This window comes from Austrofundulus limnaeus, unplaced genomic scaffold (assembly GCF_001266775.1).
Source record: "Austrofundulus limnaeus strain Quisiro unplaced genomic scaffold, Austrofundulus_limnaeus-1.0 Scaffold26, whole genome shotgun sequence".
Lineage (NCBI taxonomy): Eukaryota > Metazoa > Chordata > Actinopteri > Cyprinodontiformes > Rivulidae > Austrofundulus > Austrofundulus limnaeus.
Genome location: NW_013952428.1, coordinates 251,711 through 263,758, shown reverse-complemented (window position 1 = coordinate 263,758; position 12,048 = coordinate 251,711). Strand labels below are relative to the sequence as shown.

The 12,048-nt window shown below is 38.2% G+C and overlaps 1 protein-coding gene across 1 annotated transcript in view; it reads left to right on the top strand.

Annotated features, from left to right (window-relative positions):
* The window catches only part of LOC106515064 (adaptor related protein complex 3 subunit beta 1), a gene marked incomplete at its 3' end in the record, with an annotated part of 66,912 nt that overhangs the window by 15,025 nt on the left and 39,839 nt on the right, over positions 1-12,048 (top strand). Inside the window, 2 exon segments of the mRNA XM_014004676.1 lie at positions 4,820-4,895; positions 4,991-5,065. Coding sequence (XP_013860130.1) covers positions 4,820-4,895; positions 4,991-5,065 — 151 coding nt within the window.

Below are 12,048 nucleotides of genomic sequence, written 5' to 3'. Positions count from 1 at the left end.
CTTCTCAACAGGTCAGGTTCCTCCAACAGGAACCTAAAAATACTCACATTCATAATGTTATTTTACATTCTATAGGTCTAAATATTAATCAAAGGACAAATTAGTTTGTAATATTTAACAGTTTGTGTTTAAATTGTAGCATGATTCAGCAGAGCTACACTCTGTATATATGCTCCACAAGCTAATATCTGCCAACCAGTTCAATAATTGTAACATAGACTTTATAAGATTATTTTAATTTTAAACTGTTACATTATGTTCTGTTCAGATCACATTGAGCTAAATAAGATCAAATCTGCTGACTTGTGTTGTAAAATGAGACGTTTTCCTGTTTATCTTCTGTTGATAAATCTATAACACAAACAGCTTTTCTGACATTATTTAAAACAGTAGATTATATAAACTGTAAAATATTAATAATAATTGGATTAATATTATTAGTTTTAATGATTTCTACATCATCAGTCCTTTTTTTCTGCTCTGTTGTCAACATTTACAGTAATGGGAAATCCAGAGTCTTGCCCGTTTAGTGTTAGCCGTTAGCTTCTCCAGCCGATCACACGGTCACCTGGTCTTTGCGCACTCCAGCTGTTCTATAGAACCTCCTTGGAGTGTTATTAACAAAAACTCAGCTCTGATTAACAAGATCTCAGTTTTAATTCCATCATTATTCGCCTGGATTTTGGATTTTCAGTTAACAAACCAAGTTTGCTCTGATGCTTAAAAAGAATAGTAGATGTAGCCACACAACAGTAACAACAGACATTGACATGGGGTGGACATTATAACCTATACAGTGTGTATCAACATCCTTAGACTGTGAGATGTTGCCAAGTCAAATGCAAGCAATAAAGTATTCTAGGTTGGGGTTTTAGAAATCTTTTATAAAGTGTAATGTGCCTAACAACAATGGTTTTATAATCAGTGAGGGAATTTAAAATTGTAATTTACAAGGGTCTGCATGGTGTCATCTGACCTCCGATGTAAACAAAAAGCAGTAATATAAAGAATCTGAAAGAAGACATGCTTAGAAATTTATTTTCCTGACAAAATGTCACAAAACCTGTTTATCTTATTATCTTGAGGTAATGAAACTTGTTTTCTTAAGACAACAAGTTAATATGTTTTTTTCCAACTTTATTTTCTCATAATAGCTCTAAATTGTTTCAAAATAAACAAAACGGGACTTAATCAGAAAATAGGAAAAAGACTGAAGCTATAAATGTCAGATTACTCCTCACAGATCCTTTATTGGTTTAGATCAAATGTCTTAGCCTTGATACTGAACTCTTAACACAAGAATCATTCATTTTCACACTATAATCATTTCATTAATTACGTTTTTTTTAAACTCTCATTACCTCATAATGAAGCTTCTTGAGACTGCTTCATCAGTAAAACACTAAATAGTTAAAGATATCTTGAAGGAATGAATGCATCCCACCATCTTGAGAAATGAGAGTTGTAGCCTCTTTGGTTGAATGTTGAAAATAAGGTTCTGTACAATTAAAAGAAATCTTGTGGGATCAGTTGATGACTCTGTGTTGGGGATGACTTTCAGACCCAGTTTGACATTCACCATTATATGGTAAGAATATTCAGTGTTTGAGTGAGGGGTAGCTCGGCAGTCTGACTGGACCTGGCTGCTAGAAACAGTTTTTCAGTCTGGAGGTTTTTGCCTGGAAGCATTGCAGTCTCCTCCTGGGTGCAGGGGGACCATGTGCAGGATGAGTGGGATCATGGAGGATGTAGGTGGCTTTGTCCTGCACCTGGTGGTGTAACTTTTCCTGAGGCAAGCTGCACCCGATGGTCCTGAGCAGACTCTCCCATCCTCTGCATTGCCTTCTTCTCTACCACAGCGCAGACACTGTGTTGGATGAGGTCACTCTCCACCACACAGGTGTACAAGTACCTGAGGGTGTCAGTATCCAGACCTTCTCAGCTTCCTCAGGAAGTACAGGCTCTGATGGGCTATGTTGATGATAACCATGGTGTTAGTTGGCTAGGTGAGTGTAAGGTCATGTTCACACCTGCACTGTTTAGTCTGATTTAATCGAACTCTAGTTCGTTTGCCTGGAAAGTCCGGTTCGTTTGTGGAGGTGTGAACACGTAATCGAACTCTGATTCGGACCAAAAAAGCGAACTCTGGTCCGCCTGAAACCCTAGGTCTCGGATTGATTGAAACGAACTCTGGTGCGGTTCGATTGCATGTGTGAACGCTAAGCGGACCAGAGACCGCTCCAAAAGCAGGAAGCGGACTATACCGCATGACGTTCTGAGTAATAACAGTATTAAATTTACTTGTATGGTGTAAATACCTCGCTGGACGTCTGTATAAGGTGGACATCATGACTGTGGAGCTGGACGCGCTCCTATCCGATTAACGTGGAGCTTCCTCAGCCGCCTTGTGTGTAAAAACAACATTCTCCATGATTCCGCCTCATCTTCCTCTCATGCTGAGCTCATTGTTGAAGACTATTTGTTTAGCACATTTAAAAACAAAAAATAAACCCTATAACCACTAAAATGTAACGTTACTATTGTTTGTTTACATTTTGTGAAGACGAAAGTTGCGCTCCATGTCTTCTGAGGTTTTCATCTTGATTCCTTTAGTGGTTCTTCGTGCAGCGCCCCCCACAGGTGAGGGTGGGAACAGGTTGTTTACAGGGTTTAGTTTGGTTGAGAAAGTGCAGTGTGAATTCAAACCACACCAACAGAAAATATAAACAAAACTTGCAGTTTTGGTCCCCAATCGAACCGAGTCTAACGGACTATCAGGTGTGAATGTGATGTTAGTCACATGTACCCCGAGGTACTAGATTAAGGGGGGCAGCTAGTACTACACCCGATTTTTAGCTCAATATCTGTAAAATGAACTTCATTATAGCTGTTTTTGTTTGCTAAGGTTGAGTAGCTGTCGCAACCATTTTGAACCAGGTTGAATCCAAAATTAAAATGGTTGTAGATGTTCATCTATTTAAAACCAGTTAACTGGTCCTGAGATACAGCAGGTAAAATAAGTATTGAACACGTCACCATTTTTCTCAGTAAATATATTACTAGAGGTGYTAATGACATGAAATTTTCACCAGATGTTGGTAACAACCCAAGTGATCCATACATACAAAGAAATCAAACCATAAATGTCCAGAAATGAAGTTATTTGTAGTAATGTGGAATGGCACAGGGAAAAAGTATTGAACACACTTACTGAAATGTATCTAATACTTTGTACAAAAGCCTTTGTTGTCAATGACAGCTTCAAGACACCTCCTGTATGGAGAAACTAGTGGCATGCATTGCTCAGGTGTGATTTTGGCCCATTCTTCCACACAAACAGTCTTCAAATCTTGAAGGTTTCGTGGACCTCTTCTATGAACTCTGATCTTTAGTTCTTTCCATAGATTTTCTGTTGGATTCAGGTCAGGTGATTGGCTGGGCCATTCCAGCAGCTTTAGTTTCTTTCTCTGAAACCAACTGAGAGTTTCCTTGGCTTTGTGTTTGGGCTCATTGTCTTGCTGAAATGTCCAGCCACGTTTCATCTTCATCATCCTGGTAGATGGAAGCAGATTTTTATCAAGAATGTCTCTGTACATTTTTCCACTCATCCTTCCTTCAACTATTTGAAGTTTGCCAGTACCATATGCTGAAAAACAGCCCCACACCATGATGTTCCCACCTCCAAACTTCACTGTTGGTATGGTGTTTTTGGGCTGATGTGCAGTGCCATTTGACCTCCAAACATGATGTGTATTCTGGCATCCAAACAGTTCAATGTTGGTCTCATCTGACCAGACTATATTCTCCCAGTATTACACAGGCTTGTTTAAATGTTGTGCAGCAAACTTTAAAGGAGCTTCAACATGCTGTTTCTTCAGCAGTGGAGTCTTGTGTGGTGAGCGTGCATACAGGCCATGGTGCTTCAGTGCATTACTGCTTTCTAATTACTGAGAGAGTTCAGCTGGTGTCTTGGCTTTCCATGCCTTTTTACACCTCCCTTTCTTCATGTGTTCAATACTTTTTCCCTGTGCCATTCCACATTATTACAAATAACTTAATTTCTGGAAATTTATGGTTTGATTTCTTTGTATGTATGGATCACTTGGTTGTTACCAACATCTGGTGAAAATTTCATGTCATTAGCACCTCTAGTTATATATTTACTGAGAAAAATGGTGACGTGTTCAATACTTATTTTACCCGCTGTATTTTGCTTATGATGACACAAAAATATGACCAAAAACAACATTGTCTGCCTCTCTGTGAGGAGTGATAAGAATTAAATACAACCTAACTGGGATAGTGAAAGTGTCGCCGCTACGTACTTCGTAATGGGTATGGATGGAACAGATATTTGAGTCATGGGAACATTTTTAAAATGGTTAAGAATGCAGGCTGGTCACAGTCTTCAACAGTTTGTTTGTCTTCCTCAGCCTCTGCAGAAAACCAACAGCTGTGTCATTTCAGAACAACACTCTGTGTCAGCAAAGAAATAATCATTGTCATGTTTGTCACGAGCCATTTCAATAAACTTGTGATTCTGCTGGTGTGTGGAAGAGGTTAATTAATGTTGGTGCTCCGTTGTTGTGCTGTGTAACCCTTTGCATGTGAAACTGTTACACATTCTATTCAATTCAATTCAAAAATACTTTATTGATCCCAGAGGGAAATTAGGTGATTTCCCTAAAACCTACATGTGAAATCCATGTAGGTTTCACAGCACTTTTGCTCAAGTTTGACTTTGGAAACTGATTAGTCAAGTAGTTTTTGTATCACTATTTTTGAACACGCTCAGACCAAATATATTTTCTGTCCTCAGGAATGAAGACCTGAAGGAGATGCTGGAGAGCAACAAGGAGTCACTCAAACTGGAGGCCATGAAAAGGATTGTTCAAGTGAGAAATGTTGTACAGATTTCACAATTTGTTTTCTTCTGCTAGGTTTAATGCTCAGTGTTTATCTCTCTCTCTCTTTTCATGCTATTTTTTAGCTAATTTCCAAAGGAAAAAATGCTTCAGAATTATTTCCTGCTATTGTGAAGAATGTGGCAAGTAAAAACATTGAGGTATGTCACTTTTATTTAAAATTTTCTGCTAGTTTCAATTTTAGAGTGACACCACATAGCTGTGTAGCTTTGAGTAAACCTCTTATCAGTAGGAATGCACCGACTGCAGTGTTCTGGCTGATCTCCAATCTTCAAAAAGTCTGACCTGCTGATTCCGATTTTAATTGATACGTTTTTTTTTAACGGACACTGTTGAGTGTTATAACGTCACAATACACCTTCAATTTTCCAATCTTATTTTATTGAAAGACATTTTGGGTGCACGATCGTTATCGGCCCGATATCAGGGGATTATGACGTCATACTTATCGGTCCGATATAAAAAACAGAATCGATAATAAATGTACATGTTTGCCAGCACTGCTTTATTTTTTTTATCCGTTTCGGTCAAGCCGCTTCCTGCCCGACACAACCCGAGCAATGTTCAAGTTGCGTCAGAAAAAACTACTTTTTCCCTAGAACAATAATTAGAATACTCTGTGCTGAAAAATAACCAGTCATTTTAAGAATTATTTATACAACAGGTAAAATAAGTACTGAACACGTCACCATTTTTCTCAGTAAGTATATTACTACAGGTGCTAATGACATGAAATTTCCACCAGTTGTCTGTAACTGTGTTGTTTATCTTCTCCATTTATTTACTGTTTATTTGGCAACCTGCCCTGCTGTTTGACCCACATCACGTTCTGGATGCAGGTCAGCTGATCCCAGAAACTCTGTGCAGCAGCTTCATATCATCTGTTTACTGAACTTTATGACAACATAAAGCCTATTGTTAAGTGTTGGGTGACCATATTGTAAATTATTAAAAATTAAAAGCTGCAAAAAATATATTTTCAAACTATTTATTGCCAAATTTAGTCTAATAATTGAAAACATGGATGAAATAAGAAATATGAAACCAATAAAATAAAATATGTACAAAGCAGAACACAGCTAAATGTATCAAAAGTATGTCTATGTAATGTTAGAATTTTCTGAGACAATGAATTTTTAGTTTTTCATTTTCTTTTCCAGTAAGAGGTTTTTATTTAATTGAATTTTTGGACAAAAATAATCGCAATATATCACCTTGCTTACAGTATCGCAATATATCGGGATATATCGTATCGTAACCCCTCCCCCGATATGAATCATATCGCCAAATTCTTGCCAATACACAGCCCTAATGATCATTCTGGTTTTTGCTGCAGTTGGTCAGGTCTACATACAGCAACGTTGTGTCAAAGGTAAATGCAAATCGGGACAAAAAGAAGTGCAGCATCAGGAAAGTTTGTGGAAATGATGACACAGCAAATACATGTCGTAATCAAAGCTAAAGGCAGTCTAACGAAATATTGGAGCATGTGACCTATTTTTTGGCCATGCAGTGTGTGTTGATGGTCTGAACTGTTACCTCAGCAACCCGACCACAGATAAGTGGAAGAGGTTGGAAGAGTGATTGGATTAGTGACTAACAACAGACATCCAAATGTTTTACAACTTCTCTTTTTTTCAATAATTTTATCTTAATATTAACTAATAAAAAGAATATTAGCAGCTCATTGTAACTTTTTCTTTGTATTGAATAAAAGCAACAAAAGTGGTGCAGCAGCATGTAAACAATGCAGAATGCACTGTTTGCTTAACTAAATCACTAAATCCCATGTGAGTCCTAAACAAACTCTTACTTCAGTAAAAGGCCAAACTAAGCAGCAGTTTAAGATGGGGCTTCATGTCTGGAGCCTTTGAATATTGATTAGCAGCAACAGAATAATCATATAGCATGAGGGGCAGCGTGTGAGCAGGGGTCCTGAGGCTGGGCGCATGCTGCCGAAGCAGCTCGTAGTGGGGTGTGAGAGCAGGCAGGTGGGTGTAATTGGGAGGAGAGAGTCCACAGTCACATCTCGTCTCTCGCAGCTCGTACACACCAGCTGCTAAGGTTGTGTGAGGTCTTCTTCGTTTATTCGTTCGCTCTTCTCTTTTAGCTCTTTCTCACTCTACAGTAACTCTCAGTATAAACGGGCTCGTCCTTTGCACCCACCCACCCCCTTCCCCCCATCACTGTGAGCAACCATTGATCCACACTAATTATTGCACAAGCATCAAAACACAAGAGCCTGCCGTTTATTGACAGTGGTGCGTGATTTGATATCACTGCTTTTTATTTTCTTTAATTATTTATGCAAGCCTCAAAAAAACTTTGCACTGTTTTCTTATTTGTGTTTAGTTTATTTGTGTATGTCTTTAAGCACAATTTCACTCATTAAAGACTTAGCGTTATTGAAGAAACACATCTCCCACTGCTTTTCATGCGAAGAGCTTTAAACCAAGATTATCTTATGGTGAGAAGTATTTTATCTATTTTGGTCAAACCTTATGTTTGGTACAATTTCATGACATTGAGACATCATTCTGAGTATGTGTTGTGAATAACAGTCAACTACTACCATATCAAATTTTAGCTCAAAATCTGTCGAATTGCTTGAGTTGTCCCCTTTTTGTGGTGGCTAATGTTGATTAGCTGTGGAATGTCTCCAAATCAAATATATTTATTTAAAGAACTGTTGGTCAAAGTGCTGCACACAAAACAATAAATAGCAAAATTATAATGTCAAACACAAGAGAACACAAAACCAAACAAGAATTTTAAAATAAACAGTATAGAACATAAAATAAAACTTAAAATAAAACAAAAATGTAAAACTCTTGTGCTTTATTAACCCTAGGAATACAAAATTTGTTTATAAAAAGAGTTGAAAACACCAAGGGTTGAAGCCTGTTTAGGGATGGATACCTTTGGCATTTGAATAGATTCAGTACTTGAATAGATTCAGTACCAACATCCGGTACCTGGGAATCGGTACCGGTACTTAATGGTACCAGTTTTTGTTACTTTGTGTGTGTTGTTTTTTTTAATAATAAACTTTTATTTTTTTTACATATTTCTCAATATATAAAATTAACAAATACCAAGACAACATCTAACTCTATGTATTGTAACATGAGTTGTGTAACTTATTTCTTTAAGGTGAAAACTGTTGAAAACTAGACTGTTTTGTCTTATTGCACAAATTAAAATCCAGCTCCACGTGTTTCTATTGATGTCATTTCCCCGCTAGAAAAACTGTGTGATGGAGGTCCATGGAAGGCAAATAAGTTTAAATCAAATAAGCAAAAGAGGATGGAGTTAAAATAAATAAAAGCTATTCAAGCTACATTTTGAGCATCCAAAACGCTCCAACACTTCAAGTTAGCTGCTTGTGCTCTTTAGGTCAGACGTGTTCGGACTGTCAGGAAGCTCCTCTGTTGTTTTCCTCTGCTGGTCTCTGTTTAGTGGTGGATGAAACAAAGAAAGTGGAGGTATTTTATTTACTTTGAGCAAGAGAACGTCGTGTTCACAAGATAATTAATCCACCAGATAATTCAGAGGCGGTCTGTTCGGCGACTTTTACTCCAGGAGTTGCGTGCTGTGAGGCTCGCTAAAGCGAGTCACTTTCAAGCTACGTTCTGAGCTCTGTTTACCAGCGGCTGCTGACGTCATTACGTTCTTGCGCAATGCTGCGTTCAGGACAAGCGTGGAAAACTCACCACCCTTATGCTAATATGGTCACAATTAGGGTTGGGCATCATTTCAATTTGAACGGTTCCAATTTCGATTCCTTTTTTCGATTCCGATTCCTAACGATTCTTGATTCCGATTCTTTTTAGAGGCTTTAAGTGTACATGGTTTAAATGGAGCGTAATGTAACCCGAGTTCTTTCTGGATGAAATAATTTGAACTTCTTTAAGAATTTCTTACGGTTTTTTTTTTAAATCGGTAGATATTAAACCTAAAAAATTTAAGACAGATAATTTGTAGGTGGCGTGTATTTGGGGTTGATAGGGGTCTTTTATTTTAGTAAAGTTGAGCCACATTTGTGAACGCCGCCGAACACCTTCCATGTTTGCAAAACAATGCGGCTCTGCGTAGTGCGCGCACGCTTCTTCTTTGTTGGTGTTTAGGCACGTCCGGTTTGTGGACTAAGAATCGAAACAAGGAATCGAATTTTTAGAAATTGAACGATTCCGGGAGAACTGGAATGTTAGTCCCGGTTCCAATCGATACTGGAGACTCGATTCTCCACCCTAGTCACAATGATGCGTTTAGGTACCGAAACATGGTACCGTTTGATGTTATGTGAATAGATACTTGGTAGTACCGACAGAATTCGGTCTGTACCGAATTCGATACTTTTTTTAAAAAGTATCGAATTCGGTACCCATCCCTAAGCCTGTCTGAAATGACGAAGCAGCTGGTTCCACAGATCACCTCTGTGGACCAGCCTTGACCTTCAAACAGTCCTGATACCTGCATGGACTCTCAAGATATTCATCAACACTTGCAGTTTATCCTTTTTCTTCTTTTGTTAAGCCGTCCTACACTCTTGTCTGGCTGAACAAGTGATTGCCTAATAAAAGTTTTTGTTTGATAGCAATCTTTCATGGACACATCCCCTCCTCATTGACGCAAAGTCCATCACCAACATGGGTACCAAACCCATCCTTCATAATCTCCAGGAGTTTAGACTGGATGAAGAGGGGATGAAAGCTGGCGAGGGATGAGCGTCCTCAGACCAGCAACACGTATCAGGCAGCTGTAAAATGGATCTGGAGAACACTAGTAAACAATAACTGAACAAATTGCCAAAAAAGCTCTAAAGCTCACAAAAAGACAGACGCATCACCTGAAACTCCCCCACTACCCCAACAGCTAAGGCAGAACAGTGCCACAGCAAAGGCGGCAGGAACACCTGATAATACAGTTCATGATATAGTTTGCTAACAGAGTCAGGGTTACCTCTAAATGGTAAAGTTTAAAGGGATCCATGATTAGTTGTAACATTAGACTTTATTTGATAAACATATATTTTAACTGTAAAATAAAGACTGTAAAAATACTGTAGGATGTTCAGTTTTTATAAGTTTTAAACAGAGTTTAAAAATATTTTACACGGATGGGGCCATTTTATTTACACGCAAAGCATTCTGGGTAAATGATGATGATGTGGATAGGTCCTCGGTGCAAGGCTGCTAGCGAGCTATATCCACCCTGAAGGTTAATCTTGGACAATATCTGATGATCGACTCTTTTAAACGAAACCAGAGAGCGTTGACAGAGAGGAGAAGGTAGAAATGACTCAGCCTGTAAATGAAAATATAGATGCAGGACGTCGGTTTAGCTTTTAGTTTGTTGCGCTAGCGCCGAGCTAATACATATAAGGCAATATGGTGTTGGCGCTAGTGTGAAGGCTAACAGGCTAATCTGAGGTTSTTCTTCCWTGAAGCAGCTCTGTTGTCCTCCATCCATATTTTCAGTTCCAGRCTGAGTCATTTCTACCTTCTCCTCTCTGTCAACGCTCTCTGGTTTCATTTAAAAGAGTCGATCATCAGATATTGTCCAAGATTAACCTTCAGGGTGGATATAGCTTGTTAGCATCATCTCACCGAGGACCGATCCATGTCATCATTTACCCAGAATGCATTGCGTGTACATAAAATGGCTCCGTCCATGTTAAAATATATTTTAAAAAATTTACAAAACTAAACCTACAGTATTTTTAGTCTTTATTTTACAGTTAAAATAAATGTTTATCAAATAAAGTCCTAATGTTACAGCTAATCATGGATCCCTTTTAAAACAAAAATGACAGAAATGACAAAGAATAAAAAAACTAGTGTGATTTGTGGTCAGAGACCAGAACCTTGAGGGCAGATGGGTGTTGTCTCTCTTTTTATAGAGAGTAATGTTGTTAATTACAGCAGTAATGACCAGAATCATGAGTGAGAACTGGTGTGCTGCTGCAGGTCAATATATGCTGGATTAGAAACCTTTGTGCTGATTTCTGGCTAAAGCTCTTGGTGATTGTGCCTGAAATGTAACCTTACTCCTTACCTCCAGCTTTCAAACGAATGGGGAAAGGAAAGAGATCTTTGAAGATTTTTTGACAGATGTCTGCAAATATGTTTTTAAGTCTTTTCATGGCAGCCATGCTAGTTTTCTTCTATGATTATATTGTCATTTCAGACCTGTACCTCTTTTTGTACTCACAGAAAAGTAGAAGAAAACTCAAGTCAGACATAGGAGCTCCTTTTAAGTGTCTGCAACGTAAAGTTTTCTTGAATGCATTGTTGGAAAAATACTATTAATAACACATTGCAGATAAAAATGATGCCACTGAGATAAACAGTTGTGATATTCTTACGTGCAGTAACAGGAAGTGACGACAAAAAGGAAAGTCTGTATGTTTTATGGAAAACAAGTCCTGAGAGTTTGAATTTTCTAATTTTAATGTAGAAAAATGTAGCATGTAAAGACAAGCAACCAATCATCTATGATATAGATGAGAAATTAATCTGCCCAGTAGCAGATTATATATCTGATCCAATTTTTCACATCTTAAATTATTATGTGGGCAATTATTCAATTCATCCATCCATCCATCCATCCATTTTCTGTACACGCTTCTTCCTTTTCAGGGTTGCGTGGGTCACTGGTGCCCATATCCAGCAGTCACAGTGCGAGGGGCGGGGTACACCCTGGACAGGTCGCAAGTCCATCACAGGGCTTATTCAATTCAAAAATACTTTATTGATCTATCGGGGAAGTTATAGTTATTGTATATTCTGTTAATTTATCAACTATTTATATGAATTGTAATCGGTACCTAAATTGATTAGGGGTGCAAGAAAATATCGATACACTGAAATATCGCGATATTTCATTTCCCGATACTGTWTSRATATTCTAAAGCCCTGTATCGATTTTTTTATTAAGGTTTAAAATGTCAACTTTCCTGCCAGCCGTTCATTTTTATGTTGTAGTTCAGCCTCTGACCACTAGTTGGCAGCAGTGAGCCAGCCATTTGGCTCCTCCACCTCTTGAGGTCTTGAGGCCTTGCTTATAGTATTGCAATATATCGGGATATATCGTATCGTGACCCCTCTGTCATGATATGTAT